The 24510-nt window shown below is 43.1% G+C and overlaps 1 protein-coding gene across 1 annotated transcript; it reads right to left on the bottom strand.

The window, feature by feature from the left end:
• Nucleotides 1-241: 241 nt before the first annotated feature.
• LOC140849277 (WASH complex subunit 5-like) lies at nucleotides 242-24135 on the bottom strand. Its single transcript, XM_073236271.1, has 8 exons — nucleotides 23419-24135; nucleotides 22925-23027; nucleotides 22757-22836; nucleotides 12463-12566; nucleotides 11565-11694; nucleotides 10043-10137; nucleotides 4996-5083; nucleotides 242-439 (listed from the first exon to the last, which is right to left on the bottom strand). The coding sequence occupies exons 1-8, from the start codon at nucleotides 23578-23580 to the stop codon at nucleotides 383-385; spliced, it is 819 nt and encodes a 272-aa protein (XP_073092372.1). The 5' UTR covers nucleotides 23581-24135; the 3' UTR covers nucleotides 242-382.
• Between the last annotated feature and the right edge of the window lie 375 nt (nucleotides 24136-24510).

The raw sequence follows: 24510 nt of genomic DNA, 5'->3' as shown, positions 1-24510 counted from the left end.
ATATATAGTTTTTGAATCACAGGAAGAAGGACAACTTTGGATACTGGCAATATTATTTTACTGAAAATCTGGAGTTGCACAAATAGTTCTTTAGAACATAAAACTAAATGGATTTATACATAACAATTACATTCAGCATTTATAAGAGGCAGTACAGAAATATGTTCTGCTTCTACATGATATAAATTGTATATAACACCATGATTTAAACAATTATATTAACTAGTGCGGTGAGATACATCTTACCCAGAATGTCTGATGTTTCCCACAATGAAGGGAAAAAATGCAGTTTCTATGGGCCATTGAGTTTCTTTTCATTTCTGAATTCATTTTAGTGGTAGTAGAAGGACAATCCTTTTCATTGAAGAAGTAGAAATCAAACTCAAAGGACTGTTCTGAACTCATCAAAAATGAAATTAGGCACATGTGCTTCAGCAACCTAAAAAATCAAAATAGTTTAATTATTCATGGTGTCATAATTCAGAACAAATTCAACATTTGCCACATGAAAATTAAAGAGATGAAGACCACCTTGGAGCAAGGTGTATCACAGGGAAGTGCTGGCCTCCCATGGGTGGAACACTCCTTAGAACCACCACCTTCTGTTTCTGGTGTTCCTCGTACTGGTGTCTTAATTTCTTGGCACTGCTGACATCTGAGGGGATGCTGTTCAGTTCCACCTGTCTCTACATGTGAGCTCCTTGGCTCGTAAAGGCCCTGGGATCGGCTAGGAATACACATGCCTCTGGGAAGTACGAAGGTTAGTCTCAGGTCACCTCACAGTTAATTGATGAATAACCTAGGCATAATAGCATGTCTGGCAAGTGACTCAGGCCAGAGGGGGAAGAGAGGAGGACCCTTAAAGGCATTCATTCCTTCACTGTTCTTAGGGGAAGCGCTGGGGGAAAGGGAGGTGAAGGATGGGGTGTAGAACGAGGTGATCTCCAAGTGCTGAAAATAGTTTTTTTTCTAAAAGCAGTGTTTCTTTTTTTTCTGATTATAAAGGTATTACCTAATTAGAGGAAATTCAGCAAAAACAGAGATTGAGTCTAGTCTCAGTCCCTTGGAGAATCTAAAATTGATAGTTACTTTGCTTTGAATTCCTTCAATTTATACACATATGTTTGCATGCACACACACCCTCAAAATTAGGATTGCATTATCTTGTGTCCTACTAAATCTTATGAACATCCTTGCAAACATATCTTGAACTTTTGCACCTATACCCAGCAGGTAGATTCCTAGCAGTGGAATTGCTGAGATTGGGAAAGTGTATTACAAAAGTTTTTTAATAGATAAGCCAAATTGCACACCCCAGAGGATAAGCAATTTACATTCCCATTGACAGTACTGAAAAGTCCTATTGCTCCAAACCCTTCTAAACATTGGGGGCCCAGCATTGTAGGTTTTATCAATCTGATGTGTTGAAACTAATTTCACAGGTATTTTGAATTGTGACCCTTGAATATAATAAGGTTGAACATCTTTACAAATTTACCAGCCATTTGTATTTCTTTTCCTGATAACTGCCTGTTAATAGCCTTTGCCTATTTTTTTCCTCTCTGTTAGATTGCTTATCTTTTCCTTATAGATCTAAAAGAACATCCTATAAATCAAGGAAACGGATCTTTGTTATTTTCCCTTTGTAATTTTCCCCCATTTTATTAAATCAAGAGACATTTGACAGAATTCTTTCATTACATTTGACATTTATAAGAGATCAAATCTCTAAATCTTTTCCTTTATGTTTCCTGCTTTCGGAATATATAGGAAATTCTGAGAGCTGAAAGTATTTGTCTAAAATTTCTGCTAATTTTTTTCATTTTTTATACTATCTGTAATTTATTTTGATACATGGAAAATATAAAAAGACAAACTTGCCTCTTATTTTTAACCACATATTGAACTAACTGTCCTGGCACTATTGACTAATATTCCCTTTCTCCCCTAATTTGAGATGCTACCTTTCCTTATATACTATTTTATGTACTGGTATTTGTTTCTAGGCTACATATTTTAGTTTCAACCCATCTATTGACTTTCATACCAGTACCACACTATTTTGTTTTTTGTAGTTTTATAATATATTTTAATATTTGATAGTTTTAATATCTTCTTTTTAAAAATTCTGCTTTAGCCTAAGTTCTGTGAAGTTTTAAAAAATGTTGTATTTTAAAATAACATTTTATTAATATTAATGATTATTAATGAAAAATTTTTATAATGGATTTTGATCATAATTACAATAAAACTATAAGCTAGGAAGAACAAATATTTGACTTCTCATTCAGAAACATGGACTTAAAAAGTTTTGTTTTTTTCCTAAAGTTTTTCAAATTGTTTTTAAATAACTTCTTGTAGATTATCCTTGTTAATTATTATCATTTCCTTGTTAATTTTGTGAATAGGATCTTATTTGTGGATTTACTTAGTACATCCTGTACTCAGCTTATTTTATAAACTCTCATGTTAGCACTTTTCCACATGATTCTGTTGGGCACTCAAGGTAGGCAATTACATCATTGATAAAGAATACACATTTGTCTTCTTTGCAAATACATTTACAATTTTTCATTTCTTATTTGTTTTGAACATGTTAGGTAGAAGGATAGATATAAGTGCGGTGGAGGGAGAATAAGGCCAGTAAAACCCACTAGAAGGGACTCAAAGAGTTAACCAGTTAAAACTAGAGAGCCAGAAAAGACTCACAGAGTTAATGGGTTAATCAGTTGAAGCTCCAAAGGCGGGGAGTAACTTGGAAAGCCCAAATATTTCCCAGGTAAAGAAAAGTATCTGAGCGCAGCCCATGTCTTCATTGTGTCAATTAGATCATGCCGTTGTAAGATTTACTTTAGTCTGCTAAAAGGCCTAGCTTACTATTTAACTTGACATATATGCTATTTTTTCCTCCTCTGGCCCCTAATCAAGTAATCCTTAACCTGGGCAGGAGACAAGCATTATGATTAATTTAGCAAACAAGCCCAGATATAAACAGCATAGTAAAAACAGGAAAGATTCCATCTTAAAGTTAAGATTGCATTTTAAAACCCATGAAGTTAAGAAATAAGATTCTTAACTTATTCTTTAGGAAACAGACAATAACTCAGCCCACCTTGGAGGCAGGGCAGGCTGTCTTGATTGATATAGTCCCAGAGAGAACCTGGGACCTATCCTGGGGAAGAACTGGATCAGTACACTGCTTGTGTTAATTTTGCAGAATTACCTAGAGAACTGATAATAGAAGAGAAGAAACTTAATGTCTCTCACCAAAGATAAATATCTTGAGACCACTTAACAAGTCTACACCCTGTAGCCTTTTGTCACATTCCTGAAAAATCCTTAAAAGGGAGAACCCCCAACCTTTCAGCATGCCTCCTCTCTGAGGACACCCACACTTTTTCTCAACCTTTCAGGCCTCCTTTTCTAGGTCACCCACACTTTCTCTCTTTAAATAAAACTTAAACCTTTTAGCACGCCTCTTCTCTGAGGTTGTCCACACTTTCCTTTCTCCAAGTGTGCATCTTTTTGCCTTAAATAAACTTCTCACTGCTCAAATTGTAATGTTTTGTCTCTGCGCTTTTCCAGTAGTGTCTTCGTTACTTTGCTATTTCATTCTAATACTCTGGATTTAAGCTCAAATCTTCACTCTGTCCTATTTCAGGTCAGTAGGGAGGGGCTGCTGAGAGCTCAGATCCAGGCTTGCAAATTACCATGGCCTGGGTGACCCGGATGAAACTGCAGCTATACTGTCATGTTTTTTAGTAGCCTGCCAGAAAGTCTCCTTTCTTTGCCTTGAGGAAGTTCACAGAATGTAATCTCACTCCATCCAGTGCTTTGCAGCTCCCGAAATCCTGGGGTGGTAGGGACTCAGTTCCCACACCCTGCAGATCCAAGTGGACACTGGATGCCAGCTGGCACTGGCTTAAGGAGTTAGCAGGGGATGGGTCCCATGCTGAGCAGCAGTTTACTGAACTTCTTTTATCACTCTGTTCTGTCATTCCCTGACACTCTTGCTTTAATCTATCCCTTCCTCATCTTGTACTGGGACTTCCCTGTGTCTCCAAAACAAACTCACAATAACTAAATAAAACTTTTCAACCTTTCTGGGAACCTCCTCTCTGAGGTCGCCTGCACTTTCTCTCTCTTTAAGTGCATAACTTTAAATAAAACTTTTATTCTGGTTCACTACTGTGTCTCTGCCCTTCAATTCTTTGTTGCAGCAGGGACAAGAACCAAGGAAAATATACAACTGCTCTCTTTAACAAACCTGTGCAACAAAAGTAGCACTGAAGTATCAGTACTGCTGCATGATCACTACAGTCCTGAGTTTAATAAGGATGCCACTAGTATTTCACTATTAAGTATGACATGGCAGTTAATTTTTAAAACATCATCTTTGGCTTTTGTTATAAACAAAGATGTTCAATTCCTAAGCTAATTTTTAAAAAATCGGCATGGCTGTTCAGCATCTATTGGAAGTCTTTTATATTTTAGTATCAAGCTTTCCACTTTCAGCTAAAACTTACCAAAGCAGACTCACTAGTAAGAAAGGAAAAGGGAAGAATATCTTAGAAGGTAAAAAGCAGTCTGTCATTTTTGGGAACAGTAGTATGGATGGTATAATTTTCGCCATGCTGTGAAAATAATCAAACTTGCTTGAGAACCATTACTGGGGAAAGGAAACAACCACACAATTACCTTTCTATCCCTGCCACTAAAGAAATTCTCTCCTGGACTGCCCATCCCAACTCCTGAACTGGGTGAGCTGCTGACAGGAGGAAGGTGGGGTAAAGAGGGAGAAGAGCAAGGAAGGTGCGTTAAACTGTCTCCTTGCAAAGCACTTACCAGGGAGGATGGGGAGTTTTAGAGCTGTGGGGCAGAGCCCCGGCAAGGGGCTCGGAGGCAGCCAAGGTGAGTGAGCTGCTGGACTCACTCCTAGCAAGTTCAAAGGGCCTTATAAAAAGGGCATCAACACTGTCTTTATCTGCTGCTTACCCTCCTGGGCAGTTTTGTGTACCGAACATAATCCTCCAGGAACAGAAGGGCACCCACAACATCTGCAGGCATCTCGGGTATTTTCTGGCTGTAACAAAGAACAGTCCGGATCAATGAACTGCTTTGCACATATCGGACCCTCAGCCAACATGCTGACAGACTAAATCAATGGCGGATTTCTAAATGAGGTCAGAGAAGAAACAAACCTATAGACCAACTTCTTGCTTCATAGCAAGTCATTATCTTGCGGGCACATCTTCAGCACATAACCTAGTGAAGTCCTCCCTGATACTCTGGGCAGGTGGCCTTTTCTCATGTTCTCATTAGCCTCAGGATCTTCTTCCACGCCTCTTAAACTTTCAGTTGCTTGTACGCTGGTTTCTTTGAGGGCTTGGGTCAAACCTGCATCTTCCTATGTCTAGCGTCTGAGATTGTGCCTGGCACATTACTGTATACTTAAGGGTATCAAATAAAATCAGCATCTAGCAATTTTCCACACGGGATCCCACTCAGTTTTCATTTGTATGACAACTGTATTGCCAAGCACTGTTCTAGAACTGGGAATGCCACAAAGTATACAATAGTCTTATGGAGTTTACACTCTTACTTTATATCAAAATGAATTTTTAACTGTTAAAACTATTTCCAATTTACATATCGGCATTCTCTAGTTAGCAAATGGTACCATAAGATGGTACTGTATTACTGATCTATTTCTCTAGTGACTTCTTGCTTTTGAAAGGGTTTACGAGTGATAACACCTGGAAAAGTTTCCACTGCTCTCCATCTGTCATTGTGTGACCACGGCTGTATTTATATTTGCTCTTCTTGGGACGAGGGGAAGGAGGCAGTGTCCATGCTTCTCAGGTGCCTTATGACCCTTCACTTAGCTGAATTGGAACCCGAGCTTCTGCTCTACTCCTATACCCCGACGGCCTCTCTCAGGGCTGCCACTATCATCCTGGACTAAGGCCACACTAAATCCTTTGCAGAAGGAAAAACAGAGGATGAAGGACCTGCCAGCTCTTGACAGATGGGGAGCACTGGCTGGGGGTGGCCAGGTGTGGAGCTGCTCTCTGACCACCTCATATGCCTGGACTGGAGTCCTTGGTCTCCTCTCCCTGGTCCCGAGCAGGTGCACCAGATTTTTAGGTGCCTACTGCTTTCCTCTGCAACTGACCTTTTCGTGATTATTACAATTTCATTTTGAGACTTCCCCTTCCTTCTGAGCTCTTCAATTGTTAAGAAAATCTACTCTTTGAAGCAAATTGGACCATATGTCCTAAAAAAAGAAAATTCCCTGTTTATTTGATGTTTAATCCATTCATTAAGATGGGGAAGAACTGGCCTGACTGAGGCTCATGGGAGAGAGATGTCAGGATTTAAAGATGATGCAAAATCATTCAGAGCCACTCCTATACAATGGACGTCAGATCTCAGCACTGCAGCCTTCGTTGTACTTTGCTCCCTAGGACTCAGAACGAAGGAGGATAGGAACTCCTCCACTCTAAGGGGAGGGCTGTATTTGGAATTTTGGTACAAGTTTGAGAGAACACTTTTAAGATGGCTGGTAACAAACTGGAACCCCTGATATGGAGCAGCTTCTGAGCCACTGCACCGCAGAACAGCTGGAGGGGCTTATCTTAAAAAGAGAGCTCTAGAAACTACAGCCAACTCGAAGAGCGCCGAGTGGTGCTGAGGAAGGAGGCGGCATTTATTCCGTCTCACTGCAAAGACTACAAACAGGCCCGTGTGTGAAATTTTCAGAGATGGGATGAAATTTTCCATTCACTGCAACCAGGAACTTTCTAACAATGAGAACGACTCTACCAGTGCTCCGTGTTGTCTGGAGAGGCAGAGAGTACCTCGTCCCTGCAGAGACTGGATGACCACCTGCCAGGGTCATCTGACAGCTTGTTCATGCCCTTGGTGGGAGGTAAATTCAATGGCCTCTGAAGTCATGTCTGATTAGCAGTTTCTTTAAGTTATATTGACAAAAATGACCAAGTGGTAATCTTCCACATTTTGAATATGTAACACAACAGGAAAATCTACTTAGCTGGGTTAACCCTTCAGGGTAAAAGAGAAGGAGGCTCAGGACCCATCGCCTCATGTAAATACATTTTTTTTTCTGTCCCAGAAAAGCCACATGGTGAGGAGGAGGGGAGAATTAAAGGCTTACAAGCTTTGTATCATGTGGAAACTTCTGTGTGATTCGTTACATTACACACCAATACTCAAACAATGTAATGGAGAAAGATATCTTTTCAACAAATGTCACTGAAACTGGATATCCCATGAAGAAAAAATAAGCCTTGACCCCTACTTCACATTGTACATAAAAAGTAATGAAATGGACCACAGATCTCAATGTTAAAGCTAAAACTACAAAGCTTCCGGAAAAAAAACTAGGAGAATATCTTCAGGACCTTGGGGTAAGCAAAGATTTCTTAGGACACAGAAAGGACTAATTGTGAAGGAAAAAATGGATACATTGGACATCATCAGCATTAAAAACTTCTGCTCATTAAAGTCATCAGTAAGAAAATGAAGAGGTAAGTCACAGTTCTTGAGAAAAAATACATAATTCATAAATCTAAGAAAGGATTTATATCTATAATATATAATTCCTATGACACTGTGAGAGAAAAGCAATCAACCTAATTTTAAAACAAGTGAAAGACTTGAACAGACACTTAACCAAGAAAGATATAAAGTCCAAAAAGCACATGAAAAAGTACTCAACATCAAGGAAAGGCAAATTAACTATGAGATGCCATATATACCCATTAGAATGGTTAAATATTAAAAGATGGACATTGACAAATGCTGATGGGTGTGTAATATGGTACGACTTTGGAAAAAGGATTGGCAGCTTATTCTAAAGTTAAACTGGTCAGACAGACCCCCCATATCCTACATTTGGGTTCTTGTGATGACTGGGAGATCTCTACTTAGATCAGGATGCCAAAACAAGTTATCCTGATTAACCCAACATAGGTTTTGGAAATTCTGAATTATTTAATGCCCACTGCATTGCCAGTACTCAGAACACTGAGGAATAATCCTTCCCAGGTAGAGAGCAATAGTTACGTTTACAACAAAAACTTCTATGAATGCAGCACCACAGATTCTTTCTTAAGACAGACCAAGGAAGGCATGCAATTCTTGAGAGTAATGCTCACAAGGTTAAATACATGTGTTCAGGGTATACAAACATGCTGATGTTTCTTCCTCAGTTCTACTGTTAATCTGATTCTCAAGTTACCACAGCAGACTAATCCATGAAAAGAACTATAGTCAGGTACAGATACATTTCTAAGACATTTAAAAGCTTTGTTTTATTTAAAGATCTGGCAATTCCATGGAATAGTGACATGCTTCCTGTGACATGCCTGATCTTAACCATATGTACAATGAAAGATATATTACCTAAGAATGACACCAGTAAATGACTAGCCTTTAATAAAAACAAGGTATGTTTATGCACTGACGAGCCATCATTATAAAGGATCATATATTCTTATGTAGTAATAACACAGGGACCACAGAGGGGGAGCATGGTTCTCTGAATCTTGAGATGAAACCTTAAATTCACCTTGGGATGGTTCTTTACATTGATTTTGACCAATATACAGAACAGGACTTAGCATCAGTTGAGCACTTGCTCTGTACCAGGTACTGTATCAGGCATTTAAAAAATCTGACCAGCCTGAGAGGTTCAGGAACTTGGCCAAAGTCACATAGGTGATTAAGTGGTGAATCCAGAATCCAAACACACATTTGTTCCCTCCCTCCTACAGCAAGTCCTGGGCTTTGCATTCTGTAGCACCAACAGGGGTTGCTATGAGAGCTATTTTTTCAAGAAACATTTTCATATGAGAGAGTAAGAACCTTACAGAGACTCTACATCTTTATCCTTAAAAGGTTTATGAAATAGCAAGGGAAATACTTCGAGGAAGAAATACACTTTGAAATTGCTGATTGAAAAAATAACATGGATACAACAAAACTAACAAACAAAAACCCAGATAAATACAGAGAACGAACTGGTGGTTGCCAGGAGGGTGAAGATGAAGGGATCAAAAGGAACAAACTTCCAGTTATAGAATAAATAAATCACGGGGATGAAGGCACAGCACGGGGAATCAGTCAGTAATACTGTAATGACTTGGTATGGTGACAGATGGGTGTCACGTAACTACCCTGACAGTGGTGAGCATTTTGTAATGTAATAAATTTGGGATTACTGTGTTGTACATCTGAAACTATTATAATATTATGTCAACTATACTTCAAAAAAAAATTACATGGTTACATTTACAGGAAAGCTCTTATAATGCTTTTAAGCTAAATTACACTCTACAGTGGGTTTTTTAAAACTCAGATAAAAAGTTTGGAGATGGGGAAGTACTTGGGAATCTATTAGAAAAGTGATTATAAAAGAGTTCAGGATAAACTGATTAATGACAAAACAATTAGGGTTATATTCCTGGACAGAAATACACTGGAAGTCTTGTTATCTGCTGTTTGTATTATTTTCGCATGTAATCAGATGTATCTTAAAGTCCTAGATATTCCTGTCTTAGTGTTCACTCCTGTATTGTTGCTGTACTGTTACTCTTCACACCACAGTTCCATATTCACCGTAGGCACCTGACACTTGTTAAGTGGATAAGATATTAACCAAAAGAAGTTTCTTTTATATAAAATCAGCTGTTCATACATTAAAGAAAGGAGAGAAGCAAAGTTTCCACACATTTTACAAGTTGGATAATTAATCTGTTGGAAATTAAAGGTGGATTATACGTTGTTGCTATTAAATCCACTATCTACATTTCATGAAGGGATACATGTTTCAGAGGCCCAAAGACATGGATTTTATAAACATGCATTTAACTAAATGCATATGTGAATAGCACTCTATACAAAGATCTCATATGTGAATAGCACTCTATACAAGAGTTGTTTGGTTAGATTATTAACCTGTTATTACTTATTGGATAGAATAAATTCAATACAGAAAAGAATAAATGTCATACAGTACCTAGGTTTTTGTTGTACTGAAGTTTTGGCAACTGGGAGATCAAAAACAAAGTTGACAACTGGGAAATAGGGTAAGCGCTTTGTTGTTATGTATATCTAAAAAGACAAAGGTAAGAAAAGTTATTGCACAATACTGCAGAACACATTTTCAAGTGGAAAGCTTCTATTTTATTTCAGTTTACTCTTCACACTACCTAAGACTAGAATGGTTCCATTGACTTACTGACTTCTGAGTTTTGTGTAACATCACTGACCTCCCAAACATAAATACCTATAAAATAATGAACCCTTCTGGGAAGGGAACAACTTTGCTTAGAGATTAGCAGTTACTTTCCCTCTGAATCCTCTTAATCCTCATAATCAGATTATGATTATGATTATAACAATGGGATGGGGACAAAGGGTGATGAGCAAGGGGGGGAAAGCCAGATGCCACAGTCAAGGCAAAGTGAGGGGAGGGCAGAGGCAGAAAGGAGGAGCGGCAGTCCACAGAGTAGTGAGCAGGAGTCCGTCATGAAAAGCGGGTGACGTCTCGGGCGCTGTTTGCTGACCCCTGGGCAATGTCACAGAGCAGCTTCCTGCCCGGTTCCCGCGGCAGTCAGGGTCTACCCAGCCAGCCCCAATTCCCTGGGAGGCAGGAGGGCATTCCGGTGTGGACACCGGTCCGGGTCCAGGGTGACGGCCGGGCTCCAAGGCTTGCTAGTGTGGAGCCCGGGGGAGTCGCCAGCCTCCCAGCCTCCGGGCCAACCCGACAGTGGCACATCTGACGCGGCTGCTGTGAGCTCAGGTGGAATCACCCACGGTCAGGGCTAGCACAGTGCTTGGCATGTAATAAGCCCTCAGAATAACGTCAGCTGCTACACAGGCTCATAATCCTTCACCCAAAACCCAGGGGATGGCAGAGATTTCAGAACTTCACTTTTCCTAGTTCGTGAAAAGGGAAAGAGGGCCCAGGGTCTCACCCTATAATCAAAGTCACCAGTACTGCTGCATTAAAACACGAATATTCACAGAAGTACAAAGAGTCTTATGTCATGACAAGTTTTGCCACCAAATGAGACCTAACACCAAGTTGTGAAAAATCTTTCTGCTCTCAGAGGTTTGTGGAGATCAGAATTGCAGAAAAGAGTATTTAGCCCCAGATTATGATTATGACTGCTGCCAGTCACCAGTGGAAGCATTTTTGGGCAAGAAGGATCACGGCCACCATTCAGTTGCAGTTCAAACACCAAATGCCAGACAAACCTAAAACTAATTTCTTACAGATACAGTGCCTTTTCCTTTTTAGGGAGCTTGAACATTGTATCACTTGATTCTCCCAGCTCTGAATCACACAGGGAAGGTAAGATCACCCTCATATTCCACCAGGGAAACTGGAACTCAGCAAGGGGGGACTTGGGAGAATGGAGCCTCTGGGACCGGGACTGGGACCCAGGTTCTCCCAGTGTCTCATGTACCTGGGCCAAATCACCTTCTGTGCCACACGGTTCCCCACCACACCATTATGTATTTTAATTATGAACCTTATTCAGTGGGTTGTGAATGCCAGCTGCCTCCAGATAGGCTGTGATCTCGTATAAGAGTGTGTTATTTTCTTTGGGGTAAGGCAGTGAAGGGTCCTGATAGTGGGCTTCGATGTCCGCTAGGAGAGCCCTAAACGAAGGAGAAAAAACAAGAGTGATAAGCATTAGAGAGTAACTGAATTCAGACAGCAGTTACCACAGGCTATGAAAGAATCTTTCAGGGCCTCAGTTTCCTCATCGGTAAAATGAGGGCTTGATCCTTCTAATTTTCAATTTCTGTACCTGTGATTGGCTTTAAGTGGAAAGTCTGATCCAGAATTACTTTGTCTTTTGGAGTTAAATCAAGTGCTTTCACCATTCAAATTTTTATGAATTGACTTACTGTTTTCAATACCTAGCTTGTCAAAAGCACTGACTTGCTTACACTGACTTTGTCCTGTGCCGAGAAGCACAGACTATTTAAGGAGAAGGCTTGAAATGAGAGCAATTGCTGGTGAGGCACAGGCTGCATGCCCAACCACTCCAGGTAATTAACACACCTCTAACTGCCCTCTGGATGGCTAGTGACTGTCCTACGGAAATGGGTAATAATTGCTCTCTCAGTCAGTGCAACTCTCTGCACGGTGTCTGGTGTGTATTAAGTGATCAATATATTGGCTGAATAAATGAATACATCAGCAGCGTGGGGTGGAGGGAAGGAGAGAGAGGCACCAAGGGACAATACTGAGGAAGGAGTCTTTTAAAGACCAATTTGGTAATTCTTGGGAAGGAAGCCTATAAATTCAGAAAGACTTCTTACTCAAAAAGAATGTAAAAGAGTAGGTATTAAAGAAACTGGGGTGCCATTTATGATAACAATCCAGGCCCACAGATGACCATTTCAAACACTAGCACTTACTTAATGAGATTCTCCAGAGCAGCTGCCAGATGTTTGGAGCCAAACTGACAAGAATAATTTAATTCATTGGCAATCTGTTGTCTCAGAATCTGCATCTGCCCAACCTACAAATTAGCAAGAGAAAGAACATGGAGAACATAAGCATTTCAAAGTGATTGTAGGAGGCAGACACAAAATGATCATTTCTATTGGAAGGATTACAACACTGCAGAGAAATTTAAGGATTTCCTGGACTGGATCCAGGGCTAAGACAAGCATCATCCCTGTTGGAGCCCAAGAGACCCTTCAAGGCACGTCTGGACAGACTCCGGCCAACCTCAAGATATTCCCCAAAATCAAATATTTTACAAAGTGGGTTCACTAATGTTCAGCTGTTCATGTACTAAAGATGTCTGTTTTGAAACTCTTGATCTTTTGGAATAAGTTGTCCAAATTTAGTAGCTGCTAATGAGAAGTCCCACTTGCTTTGTCCTAAACTGAATTTTCTTTAAGTCCTAAGGTTGCCATTTTACTCTAATATTCTAAAATCACTCAGGATTACAGATCATGTAATAATCTGGGTTATAAGATAGTCTACATGAAATCTTCCAAGAAGGCCTTTTAATGATAACCCTTAATCTAGGGGTTCTTCACCCATTTTTCTTTTTTTGACCTTGAACCTCTTTGGAAACCTGGTGAAGCCTGAAGGGTCCCCACCAGTAAGATGGCAAACTTCCAGCTTCTCTTCGGGGGTCCTCAGTTCCCGCCGGCGCCACCTGAAGCCCAATCACTTCTCGCCCCCCTCCCAATCCCAGCACCTAGCCAACAGCCACCAGCCCCATAGAAGTGACACCTCAATCAATTCATGCCCCTTCCTATATAACCCAGCACCTTTCCCTAACAAAGCAGAACTCTCCGGTGAATTGCTGCTATGTGTCGCTCCTTTCCTTTCATTGGTGCCGAAACCCGGGAGACGGGACACCCCAACTGGGCCCCATCTTCCCCCCGACACCAGCAGCAGCGTGCCCTCATCCTCTTTTTCCGGCGCTGGCTCATCACACTCACCACTCCTCTCTGGCCTTTAGGTAAGTTTTCCCCCCGGAGTGGGCCACTCTTCCCCGAGCTATCGCAGTGCCATTGACCGTGATCGTCCGGCAAGGCCCTGACGCTCGGGGATGAGGAGGCAACGCTCCCCGCCTCAGGCCTTCATGGCTGCGGCCGACTCTCAGGCACCCCCTCTCCAACAGCCATAAATGAGGTGACTCCTTTGTGGATGAGAACGCTCCCTTTTCCCACCCTCCTCCTTCTGCTCCGTCCGCCGAAAATGCCTAGTGCTAGGTACCTCGTGACTCTGGCACTCTGCCTTCTTAGGGAAGTCTGGGTGACGACCCACACTTCCTAAGAAATTCCGACTCATATATGAGTTTCTGCAGACCACCAAAGATCATCGGGGACGCCCTTTGTCTCCTTGCGGTCTGCTTCCAGTCCGAGGATCTCCGTTCATCTTCCCCTGTTTGTCTCCTTCTCTGTCCTTTAGCCATGGGAGCCTCCTCATCCCTCCCTGAAAGTTCACCTCTTGAATGCCTGCTTAAGCATCTGGCTACCCTCTCCCTGACGCCTGATATAAAACCAAAACTTCTCCGTAAATATTGCTCCCAAGATTGGCCGACATATACCCCCTAGACAATAACAACCAATGGCCCGCAGGGGGAACTCTTGATCCTAACATCACTCGCGATCTTTTTAACTACTGCCACCGCCTGAAAAAATGGAAGGATATTCCCTATATGGAAGCTTTCCACCTCCTCCTCCCCCAGCCCCCTCCCAAGTTCTCCTAGCCTGCAAGCCGCTGCCCCCGCAGAAGCCTCCTGTTCACTCCCTTCCCCTTCTTCTCCTACAACAGCCCTTCTCCCTTCCTCCCCCACCATCTCCTCCCCCATCTCACCTCCTCTGCCTTCGTCCCCCGCAGATTAAGCCTGAGCCTTTCAGCCCCCCCTTTAACTAGGTCCCAAGGGCCTCCTCCGTCTTTGCCCTCATCACCTGTTTCTCCCCTGTTAGGGACCGCCTTTGTCTTCTCACATGTTTGTAGGGAGAATGGGAAAGCACCTCCCCCCATGTCTGAACGCAGCATGGGAAAGCACAAGCTAGAGAACAACCGGTGCAGTCCTTAGAAGTTATCTGTCCACAAAAACATATCTTGCCAAGACTCCTCACTCTGAAAATAGGGAGACCTTGAAGATGTGTAGAAACACCGCCCCTGCTTCTAGCTATGCCCTTCCCCCACTTGCCAATGTGGCAGAAATAGAAAACAACACATTCCATAAACAATTAACTGAAGCCCTGCTGTAGCTCAATTAGTAGAGCATGGGACTCTTAACCTCAGAGTCATGAGTTCAAGCCCAACTAAAGCAACAGAGGCAAGCAGCTGGGCTGCAGGCTGGCAACACGTGGGTCTGATTCTATCTTTCTTTATTTTCTTTGCCCCCCTTCCACACTTCAGGACCTGCTTGAATAGGCGCAGCTAGACCACGTCACTCCCCCACAGACTGAGCCAGAACCCTTCAGTCCCCCTCAGACTTGGTCCCGAGAGCCTGCCAAAATTATCGCCCCCCTCCTGGAGGTAGCAGGATCCAAAGGCATTTAAGAGATTTAGCCCAACTAGAGAAATGCCTAAGTTCCTTTTCCACTAAGCCCACGACATACATCAGGGAGTTTCAATGGACCCTCCAGTCTTACAGCCTCACGCATCATGACATTTTCATGCTCCTGGCCAATACTCTTCTCCCTGAAGAGCATAGATGAGTTTAGGACTTCGCCCAAACGCACGCTACCGAAACCCACAGGACTGACCCCACCTATCCCCCTAGCCCCACTGCTGTCCCCGAACAAGACCTACACTAGAATTATAACACCGCCGTAAGTCTCCGCTCTCGAGATATTTTTGCCTCCTGCTTAATAGCAGGTCTGAAAAAGGCAGCTCGTAAAGTAGTCAATTTTCAAAAGCTCCAAGACAATTCAAAAGAGAGATGAAACCCCCTCCGAGTTCTTAGACTCACTCAAGCCCTATTACAGCATACCAGCCTAGACCCAGAAACACCTAAAGGAAGACATGTCCTTATGACATACTTCCTAGCTCAAAGCTACCCCGACATTAAAGCTAAACTCAAAAAGTGAGAACAGGGCCCCACTACCCCACAGACTGAGATCCTAACAGTAGCCTTTAAAGTCTTCCATAACCGGAAGGAGGAGAAAGAACGCGGTAAACAAAAGGCTGATCAGGCCAATTTCCAGATGTTGGCCCAGCTGATAAAACCACAACCTGGGCTCCCCTCTCCAGACAAGCCCCCCCCAGGAGCTTGTTTCAAGTGCGGAAAAGAGGGACATTGGTCAAGGGCGTGCCCCTCCCCCAGATCTCCTACCACCCCATGCCCCAGATGCCACAAAAAGGGCCACTGGGGGGTCTGATTGCCCAACCACCCAAAGGGGAGGCTGGACGAACAACCCCCATCCTAAGCCCGCCGTACTGGGACTGGCAGAAAAAGATTGACGGGGCCCGGGGGCTTCTCGCCCGACCATTTCCATCACCAAACAAGAGCCCAGGGTTACTTTAACAGTAGATGGTCGCCCCATCTCCTTCCTCCTAGATACAGGAGCCACCTTCTCAGTCTTGTGAGAATACCGGAGCCCTACCATGCCAGCCATTACTCCTATAGTCGGGGTAGGAAGTAAACAGATTTTCCCATTAAACCTCCCCCCCTTTTATGCACAATCCTAGACAGTCCCATACCTTTCTCCCACTCCTTCCTAGTTATGCCCCAGTGTCCCATCCCTTTACTAGGACGAGACAACCTTTCCCTCCTCCACGTTTCCATAACTATATCCACTCCCACAGCCTCCAGTACTCCCTTTCTGATGGCCCTCATAGCCGACAACCCCCCTCTACCCAATGAAAGCTCCGGTTCCGCCCTCAAACACCCTGTAAATCCCAAAGTTTGGGACATTACAAGCCCCTCTGTGGCCCTATGTCCCCCTGCCTCTATCAAATTATGTGACCCCTCTCAGTATATCTGTCAGGCCCAATACCCCCTAACCACTTCAGCCCTCATAGGCCTCCAACCCATCATTCAAGATCTCTTAAACATAAATTACCTCAGACCCACTCACTCCCCATTTAATACCCCCATATTAGCTGTTAAAAAAACCAACGGATCTTTCCGCCTTGTCCAAGACCTTCACCTCATCAACATGGCCGTTGTCCCTATCCATCCCTTAGTTCCAAATCCATACAGCCTTTTATCGCAGATCCCTGCCTCAGCATCCCACTTCTCAGTCCCAGATCTCAAAGACCCATTTTTCTATTCCTCTAGACCCCTGCTCCCATGATTTTTTCATCTTCACCTGGACGGACCCATACACAAGACATTCTAAACAACTCACTTAGACAGTTTTGCCACAAAGCTTCCGAGATAGTCCCCATATTTTTAGACAGGTCCTAGCTCAGGACCTCAAACAGTTTCATCATGATCACTCCAAGTCCACCTTATAATACATAGACAATCTTCTACTCTGCAGTCTCTCGTGGGAACAGTCTCAACTTGACACTGCCTCCCTACTTAACCTTCTAGCTTCCAGAAGTTACCGAGTATCCCCCGTCAAAGCTCAAATCTCTTCCCCTTCTGTCACTTACCTCAGATTCCTTCTATCTCAACAAAGAAAGTCCATTACCTTAGACAGAAAATAGCTCCTCTCTGACCTGCCCATTCCCAAAACCAAGACAGAAATTCTTTCCTTTCTAAGCCTAGCTAGATATTTTAGAGCATAGATCCCTAACTTCTCCCTGCTCCCTGTTGGCAAGACCCCTATACGACCTCAACAAGAGCCCCCCTAAAAAACCATTATCCTCCTCACCCCGACACTCCTTCATTAAGCTCCGTCAAGCCCTTGTGGAAGCCCCAGCTCTCCATCTTCCTGATTTGTCGAAGCCCTTCTCATTATACATTCATGAGAGGTCCAGTCAAGCTCTAGGACTCCTAAGCCAATATTATGGCCCATCCTTTGCCCCAGTAGCTTATCTCTCCAAGCAATTAGACCCCACAGTTCAGGGATGGGCCCCCTGCCTACGAGCATTAGCCGCTAGACAGCTCTTGCAGAAAAAAGCTCATAAACTGACATTCAAGGCACCCCTTACCATTCTGTCCCCACATCACCTAAAAGATCTCTTAACCTACAAAAGTTTACAGACTCTCCCTCCCTCCAGACTCCTCACCTTACTGTCCTCTTTCCTCCAAAATCCCGTTCACCCCCTTTGCCATCCATACCCGAATCATGACTTTTTCCCCCTTTACTGCTCTCTCGCTTTTTCCTCATTCTTATTGTCTTCCCCGCCACCCCAGCCTCCTTTGTATGGCGATTCAAAGTCAGACAGACTTACACACAGCATCAAACAAAAGTTACTGCCCTCATTGCCACACCAGACTGCCCTCTGAAAAGCTGCTCTGAGCCTTTATACCTCCACTTTCCTCCCTCCACCCAAGTGTTCACTAGCAGCTACCCTTATTCTCCCTACCTCTGCTTCCTCTATAGCCAAAAACAAGCCTATTGCAGGCGATGGCCAGACACCTACAGGAGATGTCCCTACTGGTCTTGTGCCATTCACTACATGAGTAACTTCCAGTACCCACAGTATTACTCCTCCAACCGTTTCATGAAATATCCCAACGGCTCATTCTCCTTATCAATCCCAGATCCCTGGGACTCTTGATGAGCTGCCAGAGTCACAGCCTCAGTTTACTATGGGGGGGGGGGGTCCTCGACCCCCCACGGTACCCTTCATATCTCTCAAAAGTATGTTCCCTCTCATTCCCAGATCTCTCAAGTTGCATCAGATAGCAGACATTCCGAAAAAGTCATTATCCAAACTCTTGACGGCGCCTCTTCATCTTCTTATCCCCACCCCTCTTCCCATTTCTCCTACTCTTCATTACAGCTCATTCAGGGCACCACCATCTTTCTCAACCATACCCTTAACACAGCCAGTTGTTTCTTGTGCGCATCACTACAGCGCCCACTGCTGGCCGCTGTGCCCCTTAATATTTCCAACTACTCCTTCCATGCAGAAAGACAACCCCTCTGCCCCCTGGCAGACATACCCCTATGGGAACCAGAATACGCAGATAATCTCACCATCCACCACTGTGTAGGCCCAACTCCACCCCCCCTCCAGTGCACTTCACTGCCTCTCTATCTACACCCCTACCTCCGGCTCTAAGACTTTTATGAAACCGGGACACTTCTTTTGGTGTAATGGCAGTCTTTTCAACTCACTGCCTCTCAACTCCGATACACCCTGCATTCTTGTCACCCTAATCCCACAGCTTACACTTTACAGCATGGCAGAATTTCTTGAGCTCCAACCTCCCTTGCCCTCTCGCACAAAAAGAGCTGCTTTCCTTCCCATCATGGTCAGTAGCTCTTTGATCACCTCAGCCATTGGGGCAGGGTTTTCGGGAGAAGCCTTGGGTCACTCTCTATGGGCAGTTAGAGATCTCGACGCCAAACTTGAGGGAGCCCTGACATCCACTGCCTATTCCCTAGCCTCTCTCCAAAGACAGGTCACTTCGCTAGCTAAAGTCACCCTTCAAAACCGGCAGGCCCTAGATCTGCTTACAGCCGAGAAGGGCGGCACCTGCGTCTTCCTCTGGGAAGAGTGCTGCTATTATATCAACGAATCCAGCATTGTAGAAACTGACATCACCAAACTCACTGACCTTGCCTCCAGTCTCCACTCTGCTTCCAACTCCAACCCATTCTCTTCAATACTAACAAACCCCCTCCTCACCTGGCTCTGGCCCATTGCAGGCCCCATAATAATCATTCTTCTCGCCTGTCTCTTCTTACCCTGTATAATAAAGTTCATCAAATCCCAAGTCAGAAAAATCTCTAATCAAGCTTTCAACCAGCTTTTACTCAGGAACTACCAGCTTCTAGCCACAGAAGATCCCTCACCCTCACGTGACCTCCTCACCACACGCTGAGATGGACCCCTCTCTCCACTAGAAACTGTTCCTGGAAACAATGGCCGCAGACACCTGGCTCCTGACACCCATATCCTCTTAGCCAACCTATGGTTACAAGGAACCTTCATTGATTTCCAAACCTGAAGAAGTCCACATCTACTCATCCTTACTGTGGGAAGTCCTATCAACCCTTTCCTCCCAATCCTCAAGCCCTCACTCCCTTCTCCACCCCTGTTCAGCAAGAAGCAGCCAGAGAGAAAGCAACGTCCACAAACCCATAGAGGAGAAAGGGGAATGAAGGGTCCCCACCAGTAAGATGGCAAACTTCCAGCTTCTCTTCGGGGTCCTCAGTTCCCGCCGGCGCCACCTGAAGCCCAATCACCTCTCGCCCCCCTCCCAATCCCAGCACCTAGCCAACAGCCACTGGCCCCGTAGAAGTGACACCTCAATCAATTCATGCCCCCTCCTGTATAACCCAGCACCTTTCCCTAATAAAGCGGAACTCTCCGGTGAATCGCTGCTATGTGTCACTCCTTTCCTTTCAAAGCCTGTCTGGTGGAGACTGTCTTAGAGTAATTCTTTTAAATATACAAAATGAAACATACATAATAGTGGGAGCCAACTGTAACAAAATATAATTCTCAAACTATGAAGAAAACAGACTTGTGACAGTGATGTGACTCTGATGGCTCAGCCACCATAATTTCCAGGTAGTAATGAGCATAAACTTTGGAGATATGATTGAAGCCAGCTGAATTTGTTGGCATCATAAAGCCATTAGTATACTCTAAGTTTTTATGCCAGTAAATTTCACCTTTTCTATTCCAGGCAAGCTACCCCTAAAAGGTCAGCAAGGGGGAGAAGAGGAATAGGAGGCAAGGCTGTTTGATAATGTCAGTAACAATGAGGTAGAAATGAACACATTTCCTGTGAGTTGTTGGGAGCAGATCAAAAAAAAAAGGAAGAAAAGAGTGGCCTTACAAAAATTCTCAATCATCAAATAAGTTGATCACAGGGAGAGTAGCACGTAGCACAGCAAGAATATAGTCACTGATCCTATAACATCTTCCTATGCTGACAGATAGGAACTGCACTGGAGGGGGTGAGGATTTAATAATACGGGTAATTGTTGAACCACTGTGTTGTATACGAAACCAATAAGATTGTATACCAATAATACTTCAATTAAAAAAAGTGGCCTTCTCTAAGAGCAAAGAAAAGGTATTTGGATAAATTTAGCGTAACATTTATAAGTGTTAAATGGCCTCAAAGGACCTTTGATTACCATTTTTACTAGACTATTATTCTACTTATGTGAAGAAAATAAAACTCAATCCAAAGAATGCTATTTCTAAGTAAGAAACCTTTTATTAATAGAAAAACACTATTTAAATACTGGAATAGGGCAAGGCCAAGAAAATAGTGGGTTCTCTTAGACCATTCAAAAATGTTCCTCTGAACTTGTATCTGCCCATATAACTCCTTGCTTAATTCTAGATACTCTGGGTCAAGAATTCTCTTGAAGATACCAGTCTAGAAACGGAAGCAGAAACAAAGGCACTTTAATGTACCTTGTTCTTATTTAAAGCATGTTGAACCTTGGTGGCCAAGATTTTCTTTTTAAGGCTTCTTTACCACAAGCCTTTAAAAAGATTCTGGAGTGGCTAAGGAGCCTGGAGGTGATAATCTCACTCTACCTACTTGTTTGCCCATTTAGAGATGTTTCGATTGCTTTCTCCATGTTTTCTCTAGAGTCTGACTGACCAATACAGCAGCCACTTAGCCACGAATGGCCACTTAGATTTAAACTGATTAAAGTGAAATAAATATAAAATTCACTTCCTCATGCCCGCAAACTCAGTTTTCAGTGCTCAGTAACTCCATGTGGCTACTGTCACTGTTTAATAATGCAGAATTATTTCCATTGCTGTTCCAGGCCATTAGCACTGGTTTGGTGATTACAAGGGCCCTAATTCAAGACAAATTTGTCCCTGGGGTTTCATGTAAAAACAATTGACTTAGACCCAATGCTTGGCTACTACTGAATTACCAGCAATTACAACTAAGGGAGGCCTGTAACAGCCACTGGGAAACCCCACGCCTCCTCAAAGCACCCCTGACGTCAACTTCAGCCTCCTAGAGAGGTGAGACTCAGGCCCGTCCAACTTCAGGCAACTGTTCAATCTTCCCCTAATGGTTCCCCAGCAGTTAGAAAGCTGGCCTGCGAAGCTCTCAATCTCTGAAAATCACCTGGCTAAGGGAATGCCAGGCATATATGACAAGATCCAGACATCGGGCAGGGCCAAAGGCTCCTTGTGTTACCTATTCCATTCATGTTTCCAAATTGAAATAAAGCCCCCAAACTCACTAAAATTATAGGAAATACATTGTAAATTTGGCTGAGGCACCAATGAGTACTGTCCTAATGAGTGACACATTTAATTGGGAATAGGAGAACGGAACTTCTCCAAATCCCCATTGCAGCCCAGACTCTTCCATGGTATGTGATACTTGTAACCAAGAATCAGCTTTCTACCAGGAAGTCTACTCTTTCTTATCAGATTGTAAGGAGCCTTTCTGAGGAGACAGTTAACATTTCCTTTAACTCTGTGTCTCACACCAACTGACAATGCTTTGTACACAGCAGGTGTTCAACAAAGCTTATTGAATGTCTTGGAAAGACGCACATTTTTAATAACCCCTGTATCTAGAAGACAGTCCCCAGGAGCCAATGCAGGGTGTAAAGGCAAGAGAGGAGATGAGCGGGTTCTAAAGTGACTGGGATTTCCATCCAACAAATTAATCTCCTCATTGCACTTTTTCACTCACTCCCAAAGACACATAGTGCTCTATTCACAGTGAAGGATAATTTATGTCCAAAGAACCTGTCTTTCTAATATCTGCAGGTGCAAGAGGGGAGGAAGACAAATGTTGTACTCTAACCGCTCCTCAGAGCATCCTAGGGCTGAAAGCTCACAGAGCAGTTTATTACATGAATGTAAGGATGGAGGATCACTAAGGGAGGATTCTACTTCTTTGTATGAAAGCATCTTTTGCCAAGAGGCATTTTAAGAAGTTTTCTTTAGTGAAAGAAAAACACTAGGCCAATGAAAAGCATAATCAAAAATGGCCCCAGAAAGGAAGCTAAAGAAAAATCAATTTGGAAATAATGAGAAACTGAAATATTGTATTTTTGGTTTGATGACAAAACAAAGAGTGGCTTTCTTTGAGCAACAAAGTTATAAGGAAATAATTATTAAAAAATAGAGTATTGATGATCACCCTCTCCCACAACATACCTTCATTATAGCCTCAAGATAAGATGTCCAGATCTTCTGTGTTTTGGCAATGGCAGAAAAATAAATTTTATTTGAATTTGCTGAAAGGGTAAAATACAGTTTTCTATTTAGTAAATTGGGAAAGGCCACAGTGTTCTCTCTACCTCGGGCTAGTTTCAGAACACTTACCTACAATGCTTTTTAGGGGGATGACAGCAGTCATGAGGGCTTTTAAAGTATCCTGCACAGTTCTGTCTCTTAGGATGATTTTCTGAAACATACTGAGGAAATTCTAGAACAAGAAAATAAAACGTAATGAATAAAATGAATAAATACTTCAGTTATCTAAACTGCTATGTAGAACACAGACTGGTCTAAATGACACAACTCTACAAATAGGATGACAGGGAAGAAGCAAATTCTGGTTCCTATTAGAAACATCCCCTGCCAGGAGAAGTTGTTGGTTTCAAAGAGTCTTAAGATGAAACTCATAAAAACAGTCTACCCCTTGCCATAGTACACTGGCCAAAGAAATTCTTATTTATTCCCAGCTCTCACTACCTAATAAGAATTATATTCATGGGCTTGATGTCAGTATAAGAAAGCATGAAGGAACAGTTAACTCATCTACTTTTGTCTCTCCCAGGGTAGCAGAAAACCTGTGCAAAAGCCAAAAGGCTCACCTGTAATTCTTTGACAATCATAAAGCACAGAAGCCTCTCTAATCCATTCAGACTGAAAGTCCCCAGCGTGGTCTGGATTTCTGAGAAGAGGCAGCTGCTGGTCACTTCTTGATGAGTTTTCATATCATACCAAGTGTTCAGCTGGTCAATGTGACATGTCATTCTAAAACAAAAGAAAAACAAACTCAAAGCCCAGTTGCAGCTCAGAACTCAGCCTAACGGGATGTGGGACACAACAGGATCTGGGGCACCAGAAATGAAGAACAACAGTTACCTGACTTGGGTTTAATAATCTTTGTCTGGAGGTGCTCAGCATATCTCATGGTGAATGCCCAATGGGCCAAGAAGGGAGAATTCAGTTAAATTACCTTTTCGTGCCCTGTGTGCTACATGTCTGGTTTAACTAATTCATTTCCACTGAACTGATCCGATGCCAGAGTCATGTTGAGAGGACAAAGCTACTTTCGACTGTCAGGCCAGAGGATGTTGGAGCCCAGCTGTCTCTCCACGGGGCCTTTCTTTAGATTTCTTTAAATAACCAGAGCCTTGGGTCATTTCCATTTTGATAAGAAAGGAGCTCTGAATCCTCGAGCTCTACCTAACGTTTGAGACTGTGATGACAAAGCTGTTTCCTCCTTCCTCCCAGGTCTGGTCAGCAGCCTGTGATTCCTCTGGACTTGGGAGCCTGGACGACAAGGATAACAACCGATGAAATTAACAAGCACTTCTGTGTCAGGTATGGGGCGACGGCCTTCCTGTGTGCTCTCTTTCACCCTCATAATTGCTCTTTGATCTACAAGGCATTTGACTCTCATTTTACAGATGAGATAACTGAGGTGCATGTGGGCTTGATTCCAACACCATATCCTTAACCACCATTTTAATGGTTCTCAAATGTTGGCCTAAGAATCTTGACTCACCATAAAGTGTGTTAAAAATCAGATGCCAGAGAGTTTGGGTAGGTCTAGAGTGGAGGCCTAGACTCTACAATTTTAATAAGGTCCACACATGATAGGTCCCCAATGCCAGGAACCAGCACATATTTTACTGAAGTGACGCTTGGGAGGAAGTTAAAAGAGACTCAGGAGCTAG

The sequence above is a fragment of the Manis javanica genome, chromosome 4, assembly GCF_040802235.1.
Source record: "Manis javanica isolate MJ-LG chromosome 4, MJ_LKY, whole genome shotgun sequence".
NCBI lineage: Eukaryota > Metazoa > Chordata > Mammalia > Pholidota > Manidae > Manis > Manis javanica.
The sequence above is the reverse complement of the archived record's forward strand: the minus strand, read 5'-3'. Positions and strand labels throughout refer to the sequence as shown.

Excerpts from the sequence above, each read along its gene's own strand:
- LOC140849277 (XM_073236271.1), bottom strand. The coding sequence starts at position 23,580 with ATGACATGTCACATTGACCAGCTGAACACTTGGTATGATATGAAAACT. Across the intron at positions 22,837-22,924 it reads CCCCCTAAAAAGCATTGTAG|CAAATTCAAATAAAATTTAT; the intron begins GTAAGTGTTCTG and ends TTACCCTTTCAG. Across the intron at positions 11,695-12,462 it reads GCTCTGGAGAATCTCATTAA|GGCTCTCCTAGCGGACATCG; the intron begins GTAAGTGCTAGT and ends TCCTTCGTTTAG.